The 18,975-nt window shown below is 34.5% G+C and overlaps 2 protein-coding genes across 2 annotated transcripts; one reads left to right on the forward strand and one right to left on the reverse strand.

Moving 5' to 3' along the window:
* The first annotated feature begins 884 nt into the window (after window positions 1-884).
* LOC18104465 (uncharacterized) lies at window positions 885-7,584 on the forward strand. The gene is made up of 7 exons (XM_024584039.2): window positions 885-1,358; window positions 1,914-2,711; window positions 3,814-4,169; window positions 5,274-5,485; window positions 6,255-6,511; window positions 6,605-6,783; window positions 6,963-7,584. Exons 1-7 carry the CDS (start codon window positions 1,106-1,108, stop codon window positions 7,047-7,049), a joined length of 2,142 nt encoding a protein of 713 aa, XP_024439807.2. The 5' UTR covers window positions 885-1,105; the 3' UTR covers window positions 7,050-7,584.
* Window positions 7,585-12,247: 4,663 nt separating this feature from the next.
* On the reverse strand, window positions 12,248-18,334 carry LOC18104467 (histidinol-phosphate aminotransferase, chloroplastic). Its single transcript, XM_006376241.3, has 10 exons — window positions 18,125-18,334; window positions 17,749-18,012; window positions 16,890-16,973; window positions 16,557-16,711; window positions 16,366-16,463; window positions 16,040-16,148; window positions 15,207-15,364; window positions 13,805-13,947; window positions 13,529-13,669; window positions 12,248-12,618 (listed from the first exon to the last, which is right to left on the reverse strand). The coding sequence occupies exons 2-10, from the start codon at window positions 18,004-18,006 to the stop codon at window positions 12,487-12,489; spliced, it is 1,278 nt and encodes a 425-aa protein (XP_006376303.1). The 5' UTR covers window positions 18,007-18,012; window positions 18,125-18,334; the 3' UTR covers window positions 12,248-12,486.
* Window positions 18,335-18,975: the final 641 nt, after the last annotated feature.

Consider the following 18,975-nt stretch of genomic DNA (forward strand, 5'->3'; position numbering starts at 1 on the left):
TACCACAAATATTATGTATACAATGATAAGATCAATGCACCTTAATACTTTTATTTGACATGGTGACACCTTGATCTTTTTCAATATAAGGATTGAGCATTATCAGACCAAACAACCCAAAGGTAAGTAACACATTATTTTATTTTGGTGGCAATTAACTACTTCACAAAAGAGGTAAAAGTTTATTCTTACGTGCATGTAACCTAAAAGGTAATCAAGCAATTTGTTGAAAAAATTTTGATTTGTTGATATGTTTTGCTATAGACAATATTAACAAACAATTTCTAGAATTTCAATAAAAAGATGATTGCGGAGTTATGTGAGATATGAAAGACCAAACACTTAAACTCATCTCCATACAAGCCAAAGAAAAACAATACCATGAAATCTATGAACAAAAACATTAAAACGATTGTTTAGAAAATGATAGTCACTTACAAGAACTTGCATGAGATGTTTCCTTATATTATTCATGTACATTGCCCTAGTAAGGACATCGACTAGAGCCACACTATTCATACTAGTATATGGAATGAAGATAGTGATGCTTCTTAAAGTGAGAATTTTCTTCGTGAGAGTCTTAATAAAAGCTAAATTAGAATATTTAAAGAGTGTTTGGAAACACGGGTCGACCCAATATACACTGTTTTTTTTTCTTTGTGAGTACCGGCCCTCCTTGGAATATTACCCTTTATCATGTATGTATGTATGTATGTATGTTCATTTCATGATGGATATTGTATGCAGGGCCCACCACACCAAAATTTCGACCCATATTAAAATACGTTGTTGAGCTTTTCACTTGTTGGAAAAAAACTCTACTCCTGGCTGGTTAATATATATGTTTTTTTAATCAAACAAAAATATTAAAAAAATAAAAGCTCGTCAAATAAACGCACCAAACATGAATCTACACCACTACACTATCGATCACGCACCCAAAATAAATCGAAAATTCCCCAAATCTCCCTCACTTTCTCTTAAATTTACCAAACCATACCCCTCAAATCTCTCTCTCTCTCTAAATCTACACACAGAAACAGCCAAAGAAATTTGAGAGAACGTTGTTGTTATTATTGTTAGTAATTTGCAAATGTTTTGAAAAATGGCGCAGTACAGGCATTACACAAACGGCACGTCGGATCACGTATCCATCGGGATTCGTGCGTCGTCGTCGTCTAGCTCGCAGAAGCAGCAGAAGTTGGGTCGGATTAGAAGATTAGGTTACCGATCCGACAAGAATAGTCGGGGCGGGTTATCGTTGGTCGGTGCGGTCATTGTGTTTTTGTGTCTTGTCCTTATTGTTACTGTTTTAGCTTACAATTTCCTCTCCACCGATAATAGGAGTAGCAATGAAGGTTTGTTTTGATTACCTTTTGTTTTGTTTGGCTTCTGAGAAAGTGTGAGAAAAATGAGAAAAAGTGAGAACGGAGAGCTTATTTATTGATTTTGGAGTGAATCAGAGCTTAATCTGATTTTAATTGAATTGCATATTGTAGCTAGTTAGTTAGCTAGGCGCTACTCAAAAGAGAGATTTAGTGCATCGATCATTTTTATTTTGTTTTATCATTAAATTTGTTTGTATGGTTGCTGAGAAAGTGTGAGAAAATGAGACAAAGTGAAATTGGAAGCACAGTGAATATTTTGTAGTAAACTGAGAGCTGAATTTGATTTACTGTAGTTACATTGTAGTTAAAAGTTTTTGAGTTTAGCTCAATTTATTTTTTAATATAGTCTTGATGTTGCTAAATTAGTAATTGAACTGTGATTAGTAAAATTGAAAGGTGGAAAACTATTATTGGTGCATACTTACATGAAGTTTATTTGAGTGTTGACGGTTTTTAATTGTTATTTGGATTCTGAATAAGTGAATCTTGTTAAGGATGTAATTATAGTAAATGTTTTTGGTGCAGATGTAAATGATAATCGTGTTGAGGATGATGAGATAAAAAATAATGATTTTCTTGCAAATGTTACACGTACTGATAGTATTAAAGTTCTTGGGTTTGGGCAAGGTTCGGTGGGACATGGAAGGGATTCTAGGTATTGGGATAGGGATGATAGGAGAAGGGATGAAGATTACAATGAGGATGATGTTGACAATGACAGCAAGCTTTCCGGGGATGATGAATCTAGTGAGAAGGGTCATAATTCAGTGAAAGTGAAGAATGACAAGGAGGAGGCGGTAAGAGTTGAAGATAGAAAGGGAGCTGGCTTGTATAATGAAGATGGGCGCAAAGAGTTGAAGATTTATGAAAAAGAGTACGAAGCTTCTTTGAAGAACACAGGAAAATTGACAAAAGAAAATGAGATAAAAAATCTGTTACTTGATGATGAGGATGATGTGGATCAGAATGGAGCAGCTGATAGTGAGAATGAGTATGATGATGGGATAGATTCTCATGATCGTCATATGGAAGAATATGGTGGTGATTCTGAACCTAACAAGGAGGACCGCTCCAGTGAAACAACGGTTCATATCGAAGATAATAGAGCATCATCTAATTTCCTTGATGCTGAAACCAAGGATCAAAATATTGCCAAGGACAATCTGGAAGATTCCATGAGTTTGTTAGAGAAGGGTTCTTTGAATTCTCAAAATTTGGATGATGGTGACACTGATTCTCGAAATGTCCATAACATCGGTGGTCATTCTACAAGTAAATCCCGGTCAGATTCAAAGAAAAAATCAAAGCGCCGCAAATTTTCTGGTAATTTCTATATTTTTCTTTTTGATGTTTGCGCGCAAAGGCATAAGTGTCACACATTGAAACCTTGATGTCAAGAGAAGTTTTAATATTTCCTTGTGCATTTTGCTTCATGTATCTTGTTTCTGGGTGGCGATGCTAACCTTATAAAGGGGAAATTTAGTATATAAATTCATTTCTTTGCATGTGTTGTCTAGAACGTTTAACCCCTTTTACATGCTAGCCTTCCCCAACTGTCTATATAATGTTATAATTGTTTATCTGAGACATGGTTTGTGATTCTGCAAACAAGTCCATTTCTTTGTACATGTGGCATGTCTGTGGCCAGGCAATAGAGTATGTCAAGGATAATGCTTTAATTGGTAATACAGAATAGGGATCAGCTCAATTTCAGGAAATTTTTCTTTTGTCTGTTTGGAATGGTTTGTTTGCACTGAACATTTAGTTTTACTAGCTTGAGTGTTCACAAATTAATCATCAAAATGGACTTTTTACATGCTAGTTTAAATATATGTGCATGATATATGTTCTTTTATGTGTCTGTGGTATATGCTTAAGCCACTTTTCTCGGTACAGAAATTTGATTCCTGGGTTAAAACAGATGGAATGGTGATGTTCGAAATAGATTTACTGGAGTTGTATTTCGGAATTAGATCAGGATTTGCTTAGTTTCACTAAGCAAAGCAGAATTATGAAAATTGATGAAAAGAATGGCAAGCCAGAGATGTATGAAAATGGGTCATTAAAAGGAAAAGTGGACTAGAGTTTTCTGGAAGACAATTTGTCATGAGGTTATGGTCTGAACAGATTTTTTTATCTAAATATTGAGAGAAAAATCCAAAGAGAATGTCAAGAACCCCCAAAAATGTGCTTGAGATCAGATTCAAGTAGAGGAAATTTCTTTTCTTGTGCTTTTTTTTTCCTGGTAAGAAAATTTTAACTATGCCTTTTGATTGACTAAAGCCAGGTGGTTTGATGAAATCCTGCTGTCCAAGCTCTTGGTTGATTAGACTGTCTGATGGATTTTTTGTCTGTCTTTGTTTGAATGACAATTTGGGTTCGTTTTGATTGGAACAATTTTGTCTGTCATGCTTGAATTATTCAGGTTCCTCTTGTGGGATGAAACTTCTAAACTCTACTACAAGGCTTGTGGAGCCTTTTGAAAGTCGGAAGTTTGCAAGATTTTCCCTGCAGTATACTGAAATAGAGGAGAAGCCTGATGGACAAGAGCAATGGGAGCCCAGATTTGCTGGGCATCAGAGCTTGCATGAACGGGAAGAATCTTTTTTGGCACATGATCAAAAAATAAACTGTGGTTTTGTCAAAGGTTCCGAAGGATCTTCAAGTACAGGATTTGATTTGGCAGAAGATGATGCGAGTTATATAAGTAGATGCCATATTGCCGTGATCTCTTGCATCTTTGGGAATTCAGATCGTTTAAGGTCACCAGCAGATAAAATGGTACTTGGATCTTTCATTTATAAATTGAAGTATATGGAAATATTTCGTTGCATAGCTCTGGCCCTAATCAGTTTCTGCATTATCACTTGTTAAGTTTGCTATGGGGGATTAATGACTTTGAAAATTGTGTGTATTTTGAGTTGTAAATTGAACATAGATATAGTTGAGTGATTGCAAATATACATGGTCTCCCTTCATTTGGTTTTAAAGAGAAAAATATACTTGCTCAGTACCAACTAGTGATTGCTAATACATGTATTTCTGTTTTCATGCCATCTGCTGAAACCGTAAGCAGGTGTTGACTCTGAAATTTAAATGTATGGTCATTGATTTTTTTTTAAAAAAATTGTAATGAAAAAATTTGTATGAGGAATGGAACACAATTAAATGTTGGAGAATAAGACATCCACTGATTAGAGAGTGGAGATCTAAGGCAATTAAAATTGCCCCCTCCAGTCTTTTGGACTTGTGATGAGAAATTCCTAGTAAGGCCTCCACGATAGCATGCTGTATACGATAAGGGAGCAGGGAAAAAAAACAACTATTTGTTCGAGGGAAATATAAATTATCATGTTTTATATGCTGTCTTCTGGCCATAAAAAAATGGGGCTTTTCTATAACCTTTGGACAGGATGCACCATTTAGTCCCCGTAGGGCATCGAGGTCTAAATTAAATATCATATGAAGTAGAGGAGGGGGGGTATTGATGTCTTGTGCTTTGTTAGCTTTATATATCCATGATCTAGTTACTCAAGTTTTCCTATCTTAGTTCAACTGTTTGCTACCTTTTAGTTCTCTATCTTTCAGTCTTCATTTCTCTTAGAAATGTGTGGCATACCATGGTCTTTCATGAATGAATATGCAACTAAGATTCCCCCTTTTTTTTTTCCTTTTTGATGGACTGTGGCTCTTATTTTCCTATCATGCTCTTGATGAGCCTCTTATGCCATCTTCCATGCACTTTTTCCTCTCCACTGAGATGCTCACAAAGTTGAATCATCTTGTGCGATGCTTTCTATCATTCTGGAGACCAAATTTCATCACTATCTTGCGATGCGTGCTGTGGAACCCGATTCTGACCATAAATTCTTACCCTTCTTTTAGGTCACTCGTTTATCAAGGAAAAATGTCTGCTTTGTAATGTTCATGGATGAAGTTAGTTTTCAAACACTTACTTCAGAAGGCCACATTCCAGATAGAGCAGGTTTTGTAGGTTTATGGAAGATTGTGGTGGTGAAGAATCTACCATATAATGATATGCGGAGAGTGGGTAAAGTGCCAAAATTGCTTCCACACAGGCTTTTCCCTTCTGCAAGGTGAGAATCAGAATTGAATTGCTGGTTTAGTAATATAATTAATTTTTAAATGCCCTGTGATTGCTGTTTGTGCTGTGGAGTCTGGAGTGAATTTAATGACTGAACCTAAAGGGAGAGAAGAATAAAATAGAATTGGAATAGTACAATACTGTGTCCTTCAAAGAAGAAGTTACAATTTGTGAGAAACTGACTGCACGTTAGATCACAAAATATAGTTAAGCTGGCCCCTCTCATGGATGCCTTAATAAATATGATGGAGGGGTTTATATTTAAGTGGTCTTCTGTATTGGACCCCTTATTATACGCGGTTCATTATTATTATTATTATTATTATTATTTTGATGAATCGTATAAATTGTATTGAGTGGCCTGATCTGACAAAAAGATCAGGAGGCAGAAGATACACAAGGTCATTCATTTCTTGCTTTAGAAATATATCCAGTATTGTCATCGAGGGACCTCTAGCAACCATGGTTCCAACACTGGTACCAGCAGCAGCAGTATAGTCCTTCTAGAATTCTCATTTATGACATTTAAATCATCATGTTTGAAAGATCTAAATTGGTATTTATATACTATTGAGTACACTATTTCAGTGGCATGTTATGGTATTTTTTGCACATGGAATGGTTCACACCAAACAACTGTCCAGGATCCTCATAGATTTTGGTTCATCATTCTGGTGACCACTGCTTAAACAGTTGTGACATTGAAAGTACCAAGTGAACTAATAATTGTGTCTTATATTCTGCATATTAACGTTTTCCAGGTATTCAATCTGGTTGGATAGCAAATTACGTCTTCAAGTTGATCCTCTTCTAGTTCTTGAGTACTTTTTGTGGAGAAAAGGTCATGAATATGCCATTTCTAATCACTATGATCGCCATTGTGTATGGGAAGAGGTTGTTCAAAATAAGAAACTGAACAAGTATAATCACACTGTCATAGACCAGCAATTTGCTTTTTACCAGGCCGATGGGCTGAAAAGATTCAATGTCTCTGATCCGAACAAGCTTCTTCCCAGCAGTAATATTCTGTCTCATAGTTTTCAGGTTGAATTCACTCCTGATCTTTATTTACTGTTTTTATTTTTGACAAGATGTTTTGTACTGCCTATAGATGTACCTGAAGGGTCTTTAATTGTGAGAGCGCACACTCCAATGTCAAACTTATTTTCCTGTCTCTGGTTCAATGAGGTCCATCGTTTCACTCCTCGTGATCAGCTGAGTTTCGCTTTTACATACCAGAAATTGAGAAGAATGAATCCTGGCAAACCATTTTATCTTAACATGTTCAAGGTGAAGAAGTGTATCTTTTTTCTCAGATTTATCTCTGCTAAAGTGAATGAAATCCTTAAATAGCAGCAAATATTTTCCCAATAAAACAAGTAGTCATAAGCTAATTTTCTCCCCATGATTTACAATTCTAAGAAATCTAGAAACTACTTTTTTTTATCATGATTTTTTCAATATTACAGGATTGCGAGAGGAGGGCCATAGCGAAGTTATTTCGTCACAGATCAGATGAGAAGAGAAGTACTCTTCATCAAGAAGCAACAGAATGAAACACGTTGAATTTATCTTTCGCCAGATGACCATGCCTGTACATTAATTTTTGCTACACTCAGATTGGGAGCCTGACGGTGGTATGTGTCCCATTGCCCCCCAATATATTGCAGTAAAATGGTTGGCTATCATGTTGTTCTGAATAATTGGCAATTAAGATGTGAGGAAAGCACAAAGCAGAAGAAATGTTTTATTGGCGAGATTTTTGGGGTGAGGTAATACTACTGCAGTCTCTCTGACTTAAATTGAATACATCTCTGTGGAAAAGAAATTTGTGATCTAGTTTGTCTTCATTGTAGCGATTCAATTCTCCATTTATTGCTTCATTTCTAGGCCAGCAATGCACCCGGTGCCTTTTGTACTATTAAATTCGCTAGAGCTTCACTTTACCCTTCATTGATTTAGAAAAAATATTTGATTTTCCCTACATTATTGGGTATCAAAACTGGTTATTGTTTGTAACAAATTTTGATGTATAAGGAGGCTTGTACGATATACACTGTTCTTTTATAGAAATTGCAGTTTGAAAACTCAGATTTACTTATTTTACATTCCTCGCCCAAGATGTGAATTATGCATACTGCTTGGATTCTCCATTGTCGTCACTATCTTGTTTTTTATTGGTTACAAGAGACTTGAACATCTTGTAGGAAAGGACTGAATCCATTATTAGTTCCTGAAAACATGCTTGGATTATTGCTAATCTGCGATTTATTGAAGCTTCATTTTATATTTCATAATGCTATGCTTTATTTCCGACATCAAACTTTTTGTTATGAAGGAGAGCTTGTTTGGTATTATGGTAGTGGTTGTTTTTCGTTTGGAAATATATTTTTTTATTTTTTAAAATTTATTTTTGACATCATCATCTCAAAATACACACACGCACAAAGAACCGATGAGGCCATAACTGGATACAATCACAAACACGAGGCTTAGCTAATGCCGAGAGATACCAACAAGCGACCTTTTTAAAAGCTTTATAAAAGCAGGGACAAGGTAATTTATTCCATGCCAACAAAACAATAATATCCTGAAAGCAAATGTTGGAGGCTTGGACGATCAACAAATCTAGCATCCATTCTTGACAAGTTTATTATCAACTTGTTGAATATAGTATAAAATAAGTAAAAAAATGCTATAAAATAATATAAATTATATCTTGATATTTTATTTAATAGTTCAAGTTTTTGTGTTAAGATGATTTTTTACATGATATTAAAGTTTTATTAACCAAGTATTTACGAGTTTGAATTTCACTCAAATCTCATTACCTCTATTTTATTTAATAAAATTAAACAAAAGATAATAATGAATTTGTATAAAAATACATGTTTTCAACCTAAAAAACTTTCAATTAAAAAAATATATTATATTATATTTTTAATTATGTATTAAAATCTCATCTAATTATTTAAATTTTTTAATTGGTATGGTTCCTACCAGAGCTAACCTATGTTAAAGCTTAGCTTTGCTCTTCACTTCTTCTAAACAAGGTGATCAGGTTTTTTATATTCCCGAGGCTTCATCAGCACAGGAGATTTGTCTCTGATGGGCGTTCGAGGTTTCATGCGTGGAGAGCAAAATGGACAGAAGTTGGCGATCTGTTGGCAGCAATTTATGGAATGTTCTCACCCGACAGTACGTGGAAGTTATTCTTTGACAATGACAAGGAAAATATTGATGAACAATGACAAGGAAAATGTTCTTTAACAACTCTCTGTTTATGTCAAGGAGCAAAACATCTCGTCGAAGATCACAATATTGTCCCAGCTACAGTTCCTCAAGAAAAGAAGACAAGTCAAGTGCCGATGATTTTAGGGTCTGGCATTGGATCTTTCACCGGCCTGTTTATACAGATCAAGTACCAGAAATTCTCACTCGATTCTCTTCCGAAAATCTAACTTGTTGAGGGAGGTTTTGACTCGGTTTTTTGAAAGGACTCTAGCTGATGGCACCAAAATTGCAGTCAATCAAGTCAATGGTATATCCCGAGTCAAGAAATCGTTCCTCTCGGAGATTGAGGCAATTAGCTTCTAGGATTTTGTGCTGAAAATTCTCTTTGGCTTCTTTTTTATGAATACATGTCCGAGTGGATCTTTCATTAAACCTGTGAGTTTGTTCTTTGGCAGCAGAGAAACAAAATCAACCTCCGATGTAGCCAAGAGAGTTGTCTATTGATGAAATCATGATAAAACCTCAAACAATATATGTCAGAGCAATCTCATCCATTTTTTCTACCAAGAAGGTTGATAGCTGGTAGATAAAGGTAGCTTATGATTAATATTTACAAAAGTTTTTTTTAGTAGAAATGTGGACTTTTTGATGCTTAAAAAAGGTTTTTTTTTTTAAAAAAATACAAGAATATTCTAGAGAGAAATGCTCTGAAAATATATATGCAGTAGAGAACGAAAATTATAAACCTTTAATTTGAAGGTTTTATGGTGTAGTTATAGTTCATGAATCTTGTTTTTTTGTAAAAAGAAGGGTCTGAAATGTAATTTTACCCTGATATCATTTAATAAGGTATAAATATCATTTATATTTATATTAATATTTGATAAAAATATAGTAGGTTCCTAGAAGACTTTTATACATCTAAAAAGTATAGAGAAATTAGAGTCCAAAATATCAGATGTAGCAGAGTTCTTTTCCTAGGCTAGACTTAATGGATAAGGGTCATCCTCTTGAACGTGCCCTAGGTAGGATGGTCATCCCTTTGAAAGTGCCAAAAAAAATGTGGTCATTTCTTTGGGCGTACCAAGAAAAAATAATAATTACTTTGAGCGTGCTAAGGAAAGATGGTTGTTTCCCTTAAACACAAGAAAAGGCTTCGACACCGTTTGGAATTGCGCTCCAAACTATCTTATGAAAATTAAAATTTTTCTTTTAAAATTAATTTTTTTATATTTTATGATTGTTTTAATATGCTGATGTAAAAAATAATTTTTAAAAAGTAAAAAAAATACATTATTTTAATATATTTCTAAGTGAAAAATATTTTTAAAAATAACTATTACCACACTTTTAAACACTCGCTTCAGCGAATTCTCTAACCAAAAACCTGAGGCACGACTATTTTCTTTGTACTTTAATGTAATTTTAATAAATGTTTTAGATAAAATATGGACAAAAAAATTATTGTCAGAATTCTTCTAGCTTGAAGCAACCAAACCTAGAATCATATTCCTTCCTTTCACTACCTCTTGAAACAGCTCATTAACAACAGAATCAAATATTCCGAGGCCTTCCTTCATAGCCAGGGAACTATTCTGCAGTGAATCAATGGTTTTTTTCAACTTCTCTTTATTCAGAGGCACGCCACCATTCAGAATCTGAACTTTAAATTCCTCAACTGCACTCTCTACCATTTTAGTCTCGACTAAAACTGGCCTTGAGTTATCCTTGACACCTTGTCGCTCCTCGAAGAAGCAACAAACAAGCTTCCTCAGTGAAGATGAGAATAGCTTCAGTTGAGGAAAATCTGTATAAACCTCCTCATCCAGTTCTATTGAAACTGGATAGAATATTGCACAAAACAAGAGCAAACAGACAGTATTCATGGTTCTTCTTACAACATATGCTGCACATAATCTATTATCCTTGGTCTTTGTTTTCGGTCTTCTTGTCTTGTATAGATTCACATTTTTCCAGTTCTCAATACCATATAGCTTCAGCCATTCTCTTTCTAATTTCTCAATTTCAGTCATATTCATGGCAGAACCTGAATACCCTTCATCAGAAAATCTTTTAACAGCAACATCAACTATTAAACGGTACCTGTCCATCGTAGAAATGGCTGATCGCAGAACGTTACAAAAATCCAGGATATGTAAAGAATCTTCCATGTACTCATCCGTATAGTTCCCCCCATCCCAGAACATGGGTTCCTCAGACTCCTGAAATATATCAAGAAACTGAAAGTGCATCTTCCTGAGGAGATTTGTGGCTTCTAAACACCATCGAAGGGATAAGGAGTTTTTGGTTAATGAGGATTCTAGGTTCTTGATATCTTGAAGAAGAGAGGAAAAGGAGTTAATTGCTTCATCAATGTGGATAGAAGATGGTTTTTCTCTGAGAAAAAAAGGAGAAAAACATGTAAGATACAGTACCCTTTTCATCATGCAAGGCAAAAGTTTGTGAAACAGAACCGTTTCAAGGTGGTCTTTATACAAGCCTTGTTCACTTCCAGAGGAAGATTCAGAGACGGAAGCATCAAAACAACAAGTGGAGAGAAGGATATAACAGTTCAGAACTGTGCTTTTCAAAAGGAAGCTGACTTAATACAAGGCCAAGTAGGAATTGATTCTTACATTAAAATCTACTTTATTCACTGATCAAATAACGTAGAGACCTTTTTCACTTGAAGGAAAGAGCAGAAGAAATTTTACATATAAACGGCATCTACATTAGCTAAAAAAAGGAAAAAGGAATTATATTAAAAACAGATTTCTATATATTTGCCTAAGATTTTATAATATTTTTTTCCCGTTCTCCATCACTGCCTCATCACCTTGAGCTGGAAAGTAGAATAAAATTGAGCCCTTCTGGTGGGATTTTTTTAGCTTTGTAATATATACGATAAGCTACCTTTCCTCCCTCAAGTGGAAAAGAATATGCCTATAGCTCAAGTTCTTCACGAGAAGGCAATACATGTTCCGTTTCCACTTTTGGCATACAAAAGGTCTCAAACCTTCGATAAATGCAAGTTAAAGTGATGTTTTTTGTTTGCCCTAATGCTCATTCTCAAATAAGCTTTTCATTTGCCAATATTATTACATCATTCTCGAATCAAGTTCTGGGCATAAACATCGGTTCAATAGCAGTTTTTGTCCTCTGGGAATTTTGCAATTTTGGCACATAAAACCTAGTGATTCTAAGAAACAGAATCGGGCGGTCCTTAAACCTTTGGTTCCGAGGCAGAATTGATCCCTATATTAGGTTATGAGATTGAATTGAAGTCGTTTATACACATTGAGCACGTGGCACACTCCTATTGCCCACAAATCTAAATGATGTTAGTCCCGAAATACTTCTTTACACACAAACACTTCTGAAAGGGCTCGCAAAGACGTCCAGTTACCATCAACTAATGCGACGATGCCTTGCTTCCTGTCAAACGTCAATGATCAACATAACTCTACTATGTCTATGTAGTCATACACAAACAACGTCTCGGGACTCAAATTCAAGTTACTAGCAGTCAAAACTCCTCTTTATGGGGGAAAAGAAAAGGCAATAAAACAGTCACCAGCTTTTTACGACGTGGGAAATCCATAAGCTTTGGGAATTCCATAATATTCACTGGCCATGAAATTGCAATTCCAGTTTGTTACAAAATTACTCAAAAACAAGGGGCCAAAGAAATACCATGTCAGATACTCTATTTGATCAGGCTTCCGAACAGGTCCTTTTAACAAATACATGGTAAGTAAATCAAGAAAGGCGCTTAAGACACTGCATCAATATATCTGTTTGTTCAGGCTTCCCAACAGATACTCGAATGAAACCCTTCAGTTCTTTCTTATTGTAGTGACGGACCATCACTCCCATACTAGCAAGATCGTCCTGCAATACACGTAACATGTCAGCATAAAATGTTCACAACACACACAGGACGGCGGCGTTTAGCATATTGATAGACAAAATCAAACAATTGACTCATGACAATACTTGCAACATTAACCAAAACACAAATATTAAGACTATTGAGGCTTGAATTTTAATGTTACAGGAGCAAAATCTGACAAGAGGCCTAAATTACAGTTACAATATGTAGAGGGATTTTCCTACTAATGGGGAAATCCTTCTAAGTAGGGAGTGAACACAAGTAGGAAATTAAGTCAAGTGTGGGATTCTTTTATGTGACTTGAAGTTGAGGTTTCTTTGTGCCAACTGCATAAAGGACACCTACCCTCAAATCACACAGAGGAATTCCACAATTGACGCAACTCCCTACTTGGGACGATCATCTACTAGAAGGGCATCCTCGCTTGATGCACTTCCCTGCCTGAGACAATCTATTTCCTCACTCCACTTCCCTACTTCAGACTATCTCTTAAACGAATTCCCTACTTTAAGGAAAAACCCTCAACAAAAGCATAAATATAGTTCCAGAAATGTTTCTAAAGGTCAAGCTATGAACTGCTATAATTGAAATGCTATAATTGAAATAAGATATAATATATAAATTATCAATATCTATACTTCGCACGTTCATTCAGGTGAAACCAATAAAACAAATAAATCAACCCGTGCAAGTCCATTGTCCACACAAGATACTCAATTGTATAAGATGTCCGTGTCCTAATCAGCAACCTAAATTTGAAAGCTCATCACTAACCTTGGCATTGCTGATTAATTCAAATCAGACAAACTTCGTTGAAAAAAATTAAGAAAGTCAAAGCTAAACATTATACAATGAATATTGATTGCATATTCGCAATGTGAGTAATTGCTACACAGTACCAACACATACCTTGAGCTTCTTAGCATCCATTGCAGATTTCACCTCACAAAGAATGAAATTAGAATGACTTGGAAATGGTGTGAGAAATGGCACTTCCTGCAGAAACTTAAAAAGTCTTTCCCTCTCTTCTACCAAAGCATTTTTGACATCCTGTAGAGATTGGCGCACTAGTGTTTTATATTATGCTCATGCACAAAAAAGCAAACGTAAACTTTATGAGTACTTATTCAAAGCATTCTATTAGTAAGCATCACATAAAGCAAAAAATTGTAAAGAAAATTCAACCTCAAGGTATGTAGGGTTCTGCAATGCTGCACATGCAGCAACTTCAGCAGCAACAGAAACATTATAAGGTTGCTTAGCTCTCCAAAGATACTCAATGATGCTCAAGGGAAATGCTCCATAACCAACACGGAGCCCTGCTAAGCCTGCAATGGCATTCATTTACAAGGTGAGCTTCTGATGTTTTTAAACTTCACCCATCCATCGACCAATCCCAAAGAACCAACCCAAAAGAATAAAAAAGTGACAGAACACAAAAACTTATGGAAAGACAGACTTTTTTGCCAAGGAAAAGAAACTTTTTGGAAATAAACAAACTCACATTTCTGACCAAAAGCAAAATAGTATGGGGAAGCACACAGTCTAAAGCCAAGTATGATGTTATTACATATTACACATTGTGCCAATGAGCCATAGCTCAATTGGCATGTTTCAACCCTAACCCCTCCCTGGCTCTGATTTAGTGTCCTTGTAAACCCAAAACACATGCATGCACACACACAAAGAAGCTTATAATGAAGCTGAAGGTAATTCCTCTCATGTATTTCCACAAAACCAGAATAACATTCAATTTTCACTTTGTTTTGCAGAAAATTTCCTTTCTTCCAGGCTTCACATCATATTGCATTATTCACTGACAAGAAGCATGTAACACATGAAACCTTCTATTTCATTGTGGCAAGGCACAGATGACTATTATTGTTGAAGTACCCTCCTTTTCAAGAGAGGATATGTTCTCCAAGACCTTGAGTGCATTACATCTAGTGTGTCATTAAGCTCAAAACATCATCCAAGTGAAAAATGTAAGAGTGTGTATTTATTAGGTGAAGCAAAATTAAACATTTATATTACAGGTATTTAAGATCCTTTTACTGAAAAGTGGTAGAAAATTCAACTCTCGCCTGAAAATTCTATCATGCAAGCTATGGAGCATGTGCAAAGTCCCAAATGAACAAATACAATGCATGTGATTGGGATCCCATGTACCATGGCAAACAACCTTGCTGACAATGAATTATTATTCAATCGTGATAGTCAGGTTTCCTGATTTGAAAATGAATAAAGTAAAGATGCTCCTGTTCTTAGCATAGCAACTATGAAACCAAGGTGACAGGTTGTTACATGAATTAAAAAAATAACATAATAAAAGTTTTTTTTTCTTTTAGATATTTGCAACGCAAAGTAAGACAAAAGAGGGCATCTCCTTTCATTATACCCCACATTCTCTAAACCTTATGGCATACTGCAACTACTACAATCATTAAGAATTATTGTTTGTGAATTGAAAAGGCAAATCATCTTGAAAATTTTTTCCATCCATGGATTCAATAATCAATAGCATTGCAAGTGTTATCTACACTAAACTTCAAGTTTCCACACATAATTGACTTTCCCACGAACAAACCTGCTCTTTTGCTAAATGTCCGCAGAACAATTAAATTATCATGCTTCTTCACCCACTTCATCCTAGATTCCAGTCCTGAAAATTCAATGTATGCTTCATCCAGCACCACCAAAATCGGAAGCTCAAGGATTTTCAGAAGATCTTCATCATTTATTATGCTGTAATGGAATTAATAGCATACAGATAAGCAACAAACGAATCTAGAATTTCAAAACACAAAGGAGTACAGTTTCAGAATTCTAGGTTTGAAAAATTCATAAATACATTGCACAGCCTAACCAAATAGGAAAAGTAAAAAATAAAATAAAATAAAAACTGAAAGACTGCATGTACAAATGAAAATTGGACATGTCTACAAGAAAAGTAAAGGCATACATCACAATCCAGTAGAGAAATCATGATTGTTTAGACTTTTTCTCAAACTTCATGAAAGCTATACCAGGCATCCCCAACACTTAAGTTAGCATCCATGTCAAATGACTCACAACAGACTAAATATTTTTGTATGTATTTACTTCTTTTATACAGAAAAAGTTTCTCTCACACTGCAATTTCAAAAAATCACATTAGTCATCTGCACTGCACAGGCTCTGGGAACTTCTTCAATAGCCAAAATTTAAAGAGTTGAAACCTTGACTATAACCCTACTTTTGAAAAGCTAAAATTCATTAACACCAAATTTCACAACATATGGACCATTGAGGAGATGATCACTTGATAACAAAAATGCAATGTCAATCATCAGGCCAGTTTCCAGATACGAGCTGGGAAAATCAGATCATGTTAAATTGCAACATAATGATGCATGGTAAAAAGAAACATTTAGAAATTACCTCCCATCTGGATTGTTTGGTGATGTTAAGAATATGCATTTGGGTTTCTCCTTTCTAACAGCACCAACAATGAGATCTACATTCAAGCTAAAGTCTGGTTTCCTCAAAACTGAAAAGTAAGATGAAATTTAATGAGCAAATATATATATATATATATAAATATATAAAAGGAACTCAATTACTGAAATGCATAAATGCAAATTCTAAGGGACTTGATATCAATGATAAACCCAGGGAATGAATTTCAAAATGATCTAATATGAACTGGTAGGTTCAAAGAAAAGAATGACCAAAAAAACAGTAAGAACTAGATAAGCCTTCTTTACCCTTAGTTACAAGTGCACCATTAACTGCAGCATCAAATTCATACATTGTAAATGTTGGAGGACAGTCTACAATCTTGTCACCAGGATCCAGTGTGCATCTGCCAAATGACGAATTGACAATGGGAAAAAAAATGGAACTACTGGCTGTTAAAGTGAGAGTATACTCTATAGTATAGGGCTTCCAAATTTACCGCATAATTAGATCAATAAGCTCATCAGCACCACATCCCACTAGAATGTGATTAGATTCAAGGCCAGAATCTATAGCAAGTGCCTCACGTAATCTACGGCTTTCAGGATCAGGGTATATATATGGGAATTTCAAAGTTCCTAGAGCTTCAAGTACCTACAAACAATCTGAAATTGTACTCAGGCAAAAAAGGAAATCAAGCCTGCTGTTGTACAGACTGATCTTTAATGTTTATCTAATCTAAACAAAATAAAAGCTCCACAGAATCTTCAAAAATACCTAAGGTTTCATATTTTACTGGATTTAAATAATGTATAATAGTTTAACAACTTGCCTCTGGAGGTGGACCATAAGGATTTTCATTTGCATCTAATTTAACAATATCCTCAGGTTTCCTTCCTAGTTGCGCTGACAAAATCTGTAGTAGGGGAGAAAATCAGATAAAATGGAAATTAAACCATGAGTTTGTATAAATGTACATCTAAGCGTGTTATAAAATAATTTGCTTTCCTAACCATCATATGGAAGTAACTCATAACTAATTTAACTTGTGTGTTTTGCAAAAAGCTTTACCATTTCAAATGCTTTAACATTTTCACAAGAACTAATCAAAGTTATTGCACATACAACCACCTAATCAGAAGAAACAGAGAATTGGAACCGACAAGGACTAAACTTAATTGATTATGCTACCAGAGATTAGAACCAATCTTTTACCAGATCACACAGAAACTTAAAAGTCAGAAGAACCAATCAAACACAATGCACACAACGGATTTGGTAGAAACAAGCTGAAATTATAAATCATATATGAATAAAATATCTGATTGGATATGTGGATAAGAATATATGCTCTGGGGTTTACATATAACTCATAATTGTTGTTATAATAAAATGAGAAGGATTTTTTTATTATTAAAAATATTCTTGGATGAGTGAAGTAACTTTCAATCCAGTTGAGCAATATTAAGAATGATTGAGGAATCAATATTAGCAACAACTATGTATCTGTTACTTCTCTCATTGAAGAGGTTTCTATCACTTTACAACATTGATCACACACCCAAATCAACATAGCCTCAGTCAACTGAAGATTTATATCCATATATAGCAAAATCTTCACTAATGTTGTTGAGAACAAAATGACAAATTAAATCAATAAAAACAATCACAAAAGGGTTAGTCCAACTTACCTCAAAAGGCAAAATGGATTGATAAGGGGACAATTTCCTCAAATGGAAACGAATAAACGAGTCACCAGTCACATTCTGTTGACCCTCATTGACATGTTCTACAGGCACAGTAGAAGTCATGGCAACAACTCTTCTGGGATTGCCGTTTCTTTGAAATGAGCAAGTGGGTCTTTGAGGCACCAAAGCTTGGTGAAAATTGTTATTGGACTTGATCAAGCAAAGAGAAGAGGCAGTGTTGTAGATATCAATCACACCCATGAATGTCTGCGTATAGAGAAACAGTCCCAAATTAAAATCTAATAAAAAAAGAAAGCACTTTGACACAAAAAATAAAAAACATATACATTTAGTGAGAGAAAGGCAGTGATGGGCTTACCTGGAATGGAAAAGAGAAGGGTAAAGTTTGAAACTTTGTGAGCGTGATAACTGGGGAAGAAGGCAAAACCCTAGGAGTTTGAGAGTATGAGAGAGAATTGGATACCTTTTGGTTTTGTCCTAAATGTCAGCAAGACTGCAAGTGGGATTTTAAGATTTTTGTCTGTCAAACGCGTTCCCTTTGAATCTTCTGCTTAGAATCATGTTTTCCTTTTTTTGTTAGGTTTAATTTTCAGATTCCCTTTATTTTATTTCCGAATATTTTCCTTTCTGAACAATAAAAAGTTTTTCTTTTTTCAGTACAGAGCCAAATAAATATTTATTTAGCAGTGCTAGTGGTTATTTTTGAAAATATTTTTTAAAAAATATATTAAAATAATATTATTTTATTTTTTAAAATTTATTTTTAACATATTAAAAAAATATTTATTAATAAATAAAAAATTTATAATTTCAGCATATTAAAATAATTTAAAAATATTTAAAAAATAAAATAAATTCTTTTTAATTTTTTAAAAAATTAAACAATATCAAATAATTTTCTTTTTAGGACCAAAATTCTTTATCCTAGTTTTTGCCATGTTACATGTGATGTCAACATGAATGTTGATGTATGGTGCAGCATGTTGATGATGTTTCTTAGTTTCGATGCTAATGAATTTTTAAACACGTTTATATGATAATTGATATTATTATTTTTTTATTTACTGTTTTCAAAGATACACTTTCTATTAATTTAAAATATTTAAAGGAATTTAATGATTTTTTTTATATTAACTTCAAGATTTGGAATTCAAAATATTAAGGAAAAGATTGAATCTCATTAATTATGATATCAACAACTCGTTGAGG

The sequence above is a fragment of the Populus trichocarpa genome, chromosome 13 (genome assembly GCF_000002775.5).
Source record: "Populus trichocarpa isolate Nisqually-1 chromosome 13, P.trichocarpa_v4.1, whole genome shotgun sequence".
Lineage (NCBI taxonomy): Eukaryota > Viridiplantae > Streptophyta > Magnoliopsida > Malpighiales > Salicaceae > Populus > Populus trichocarpa.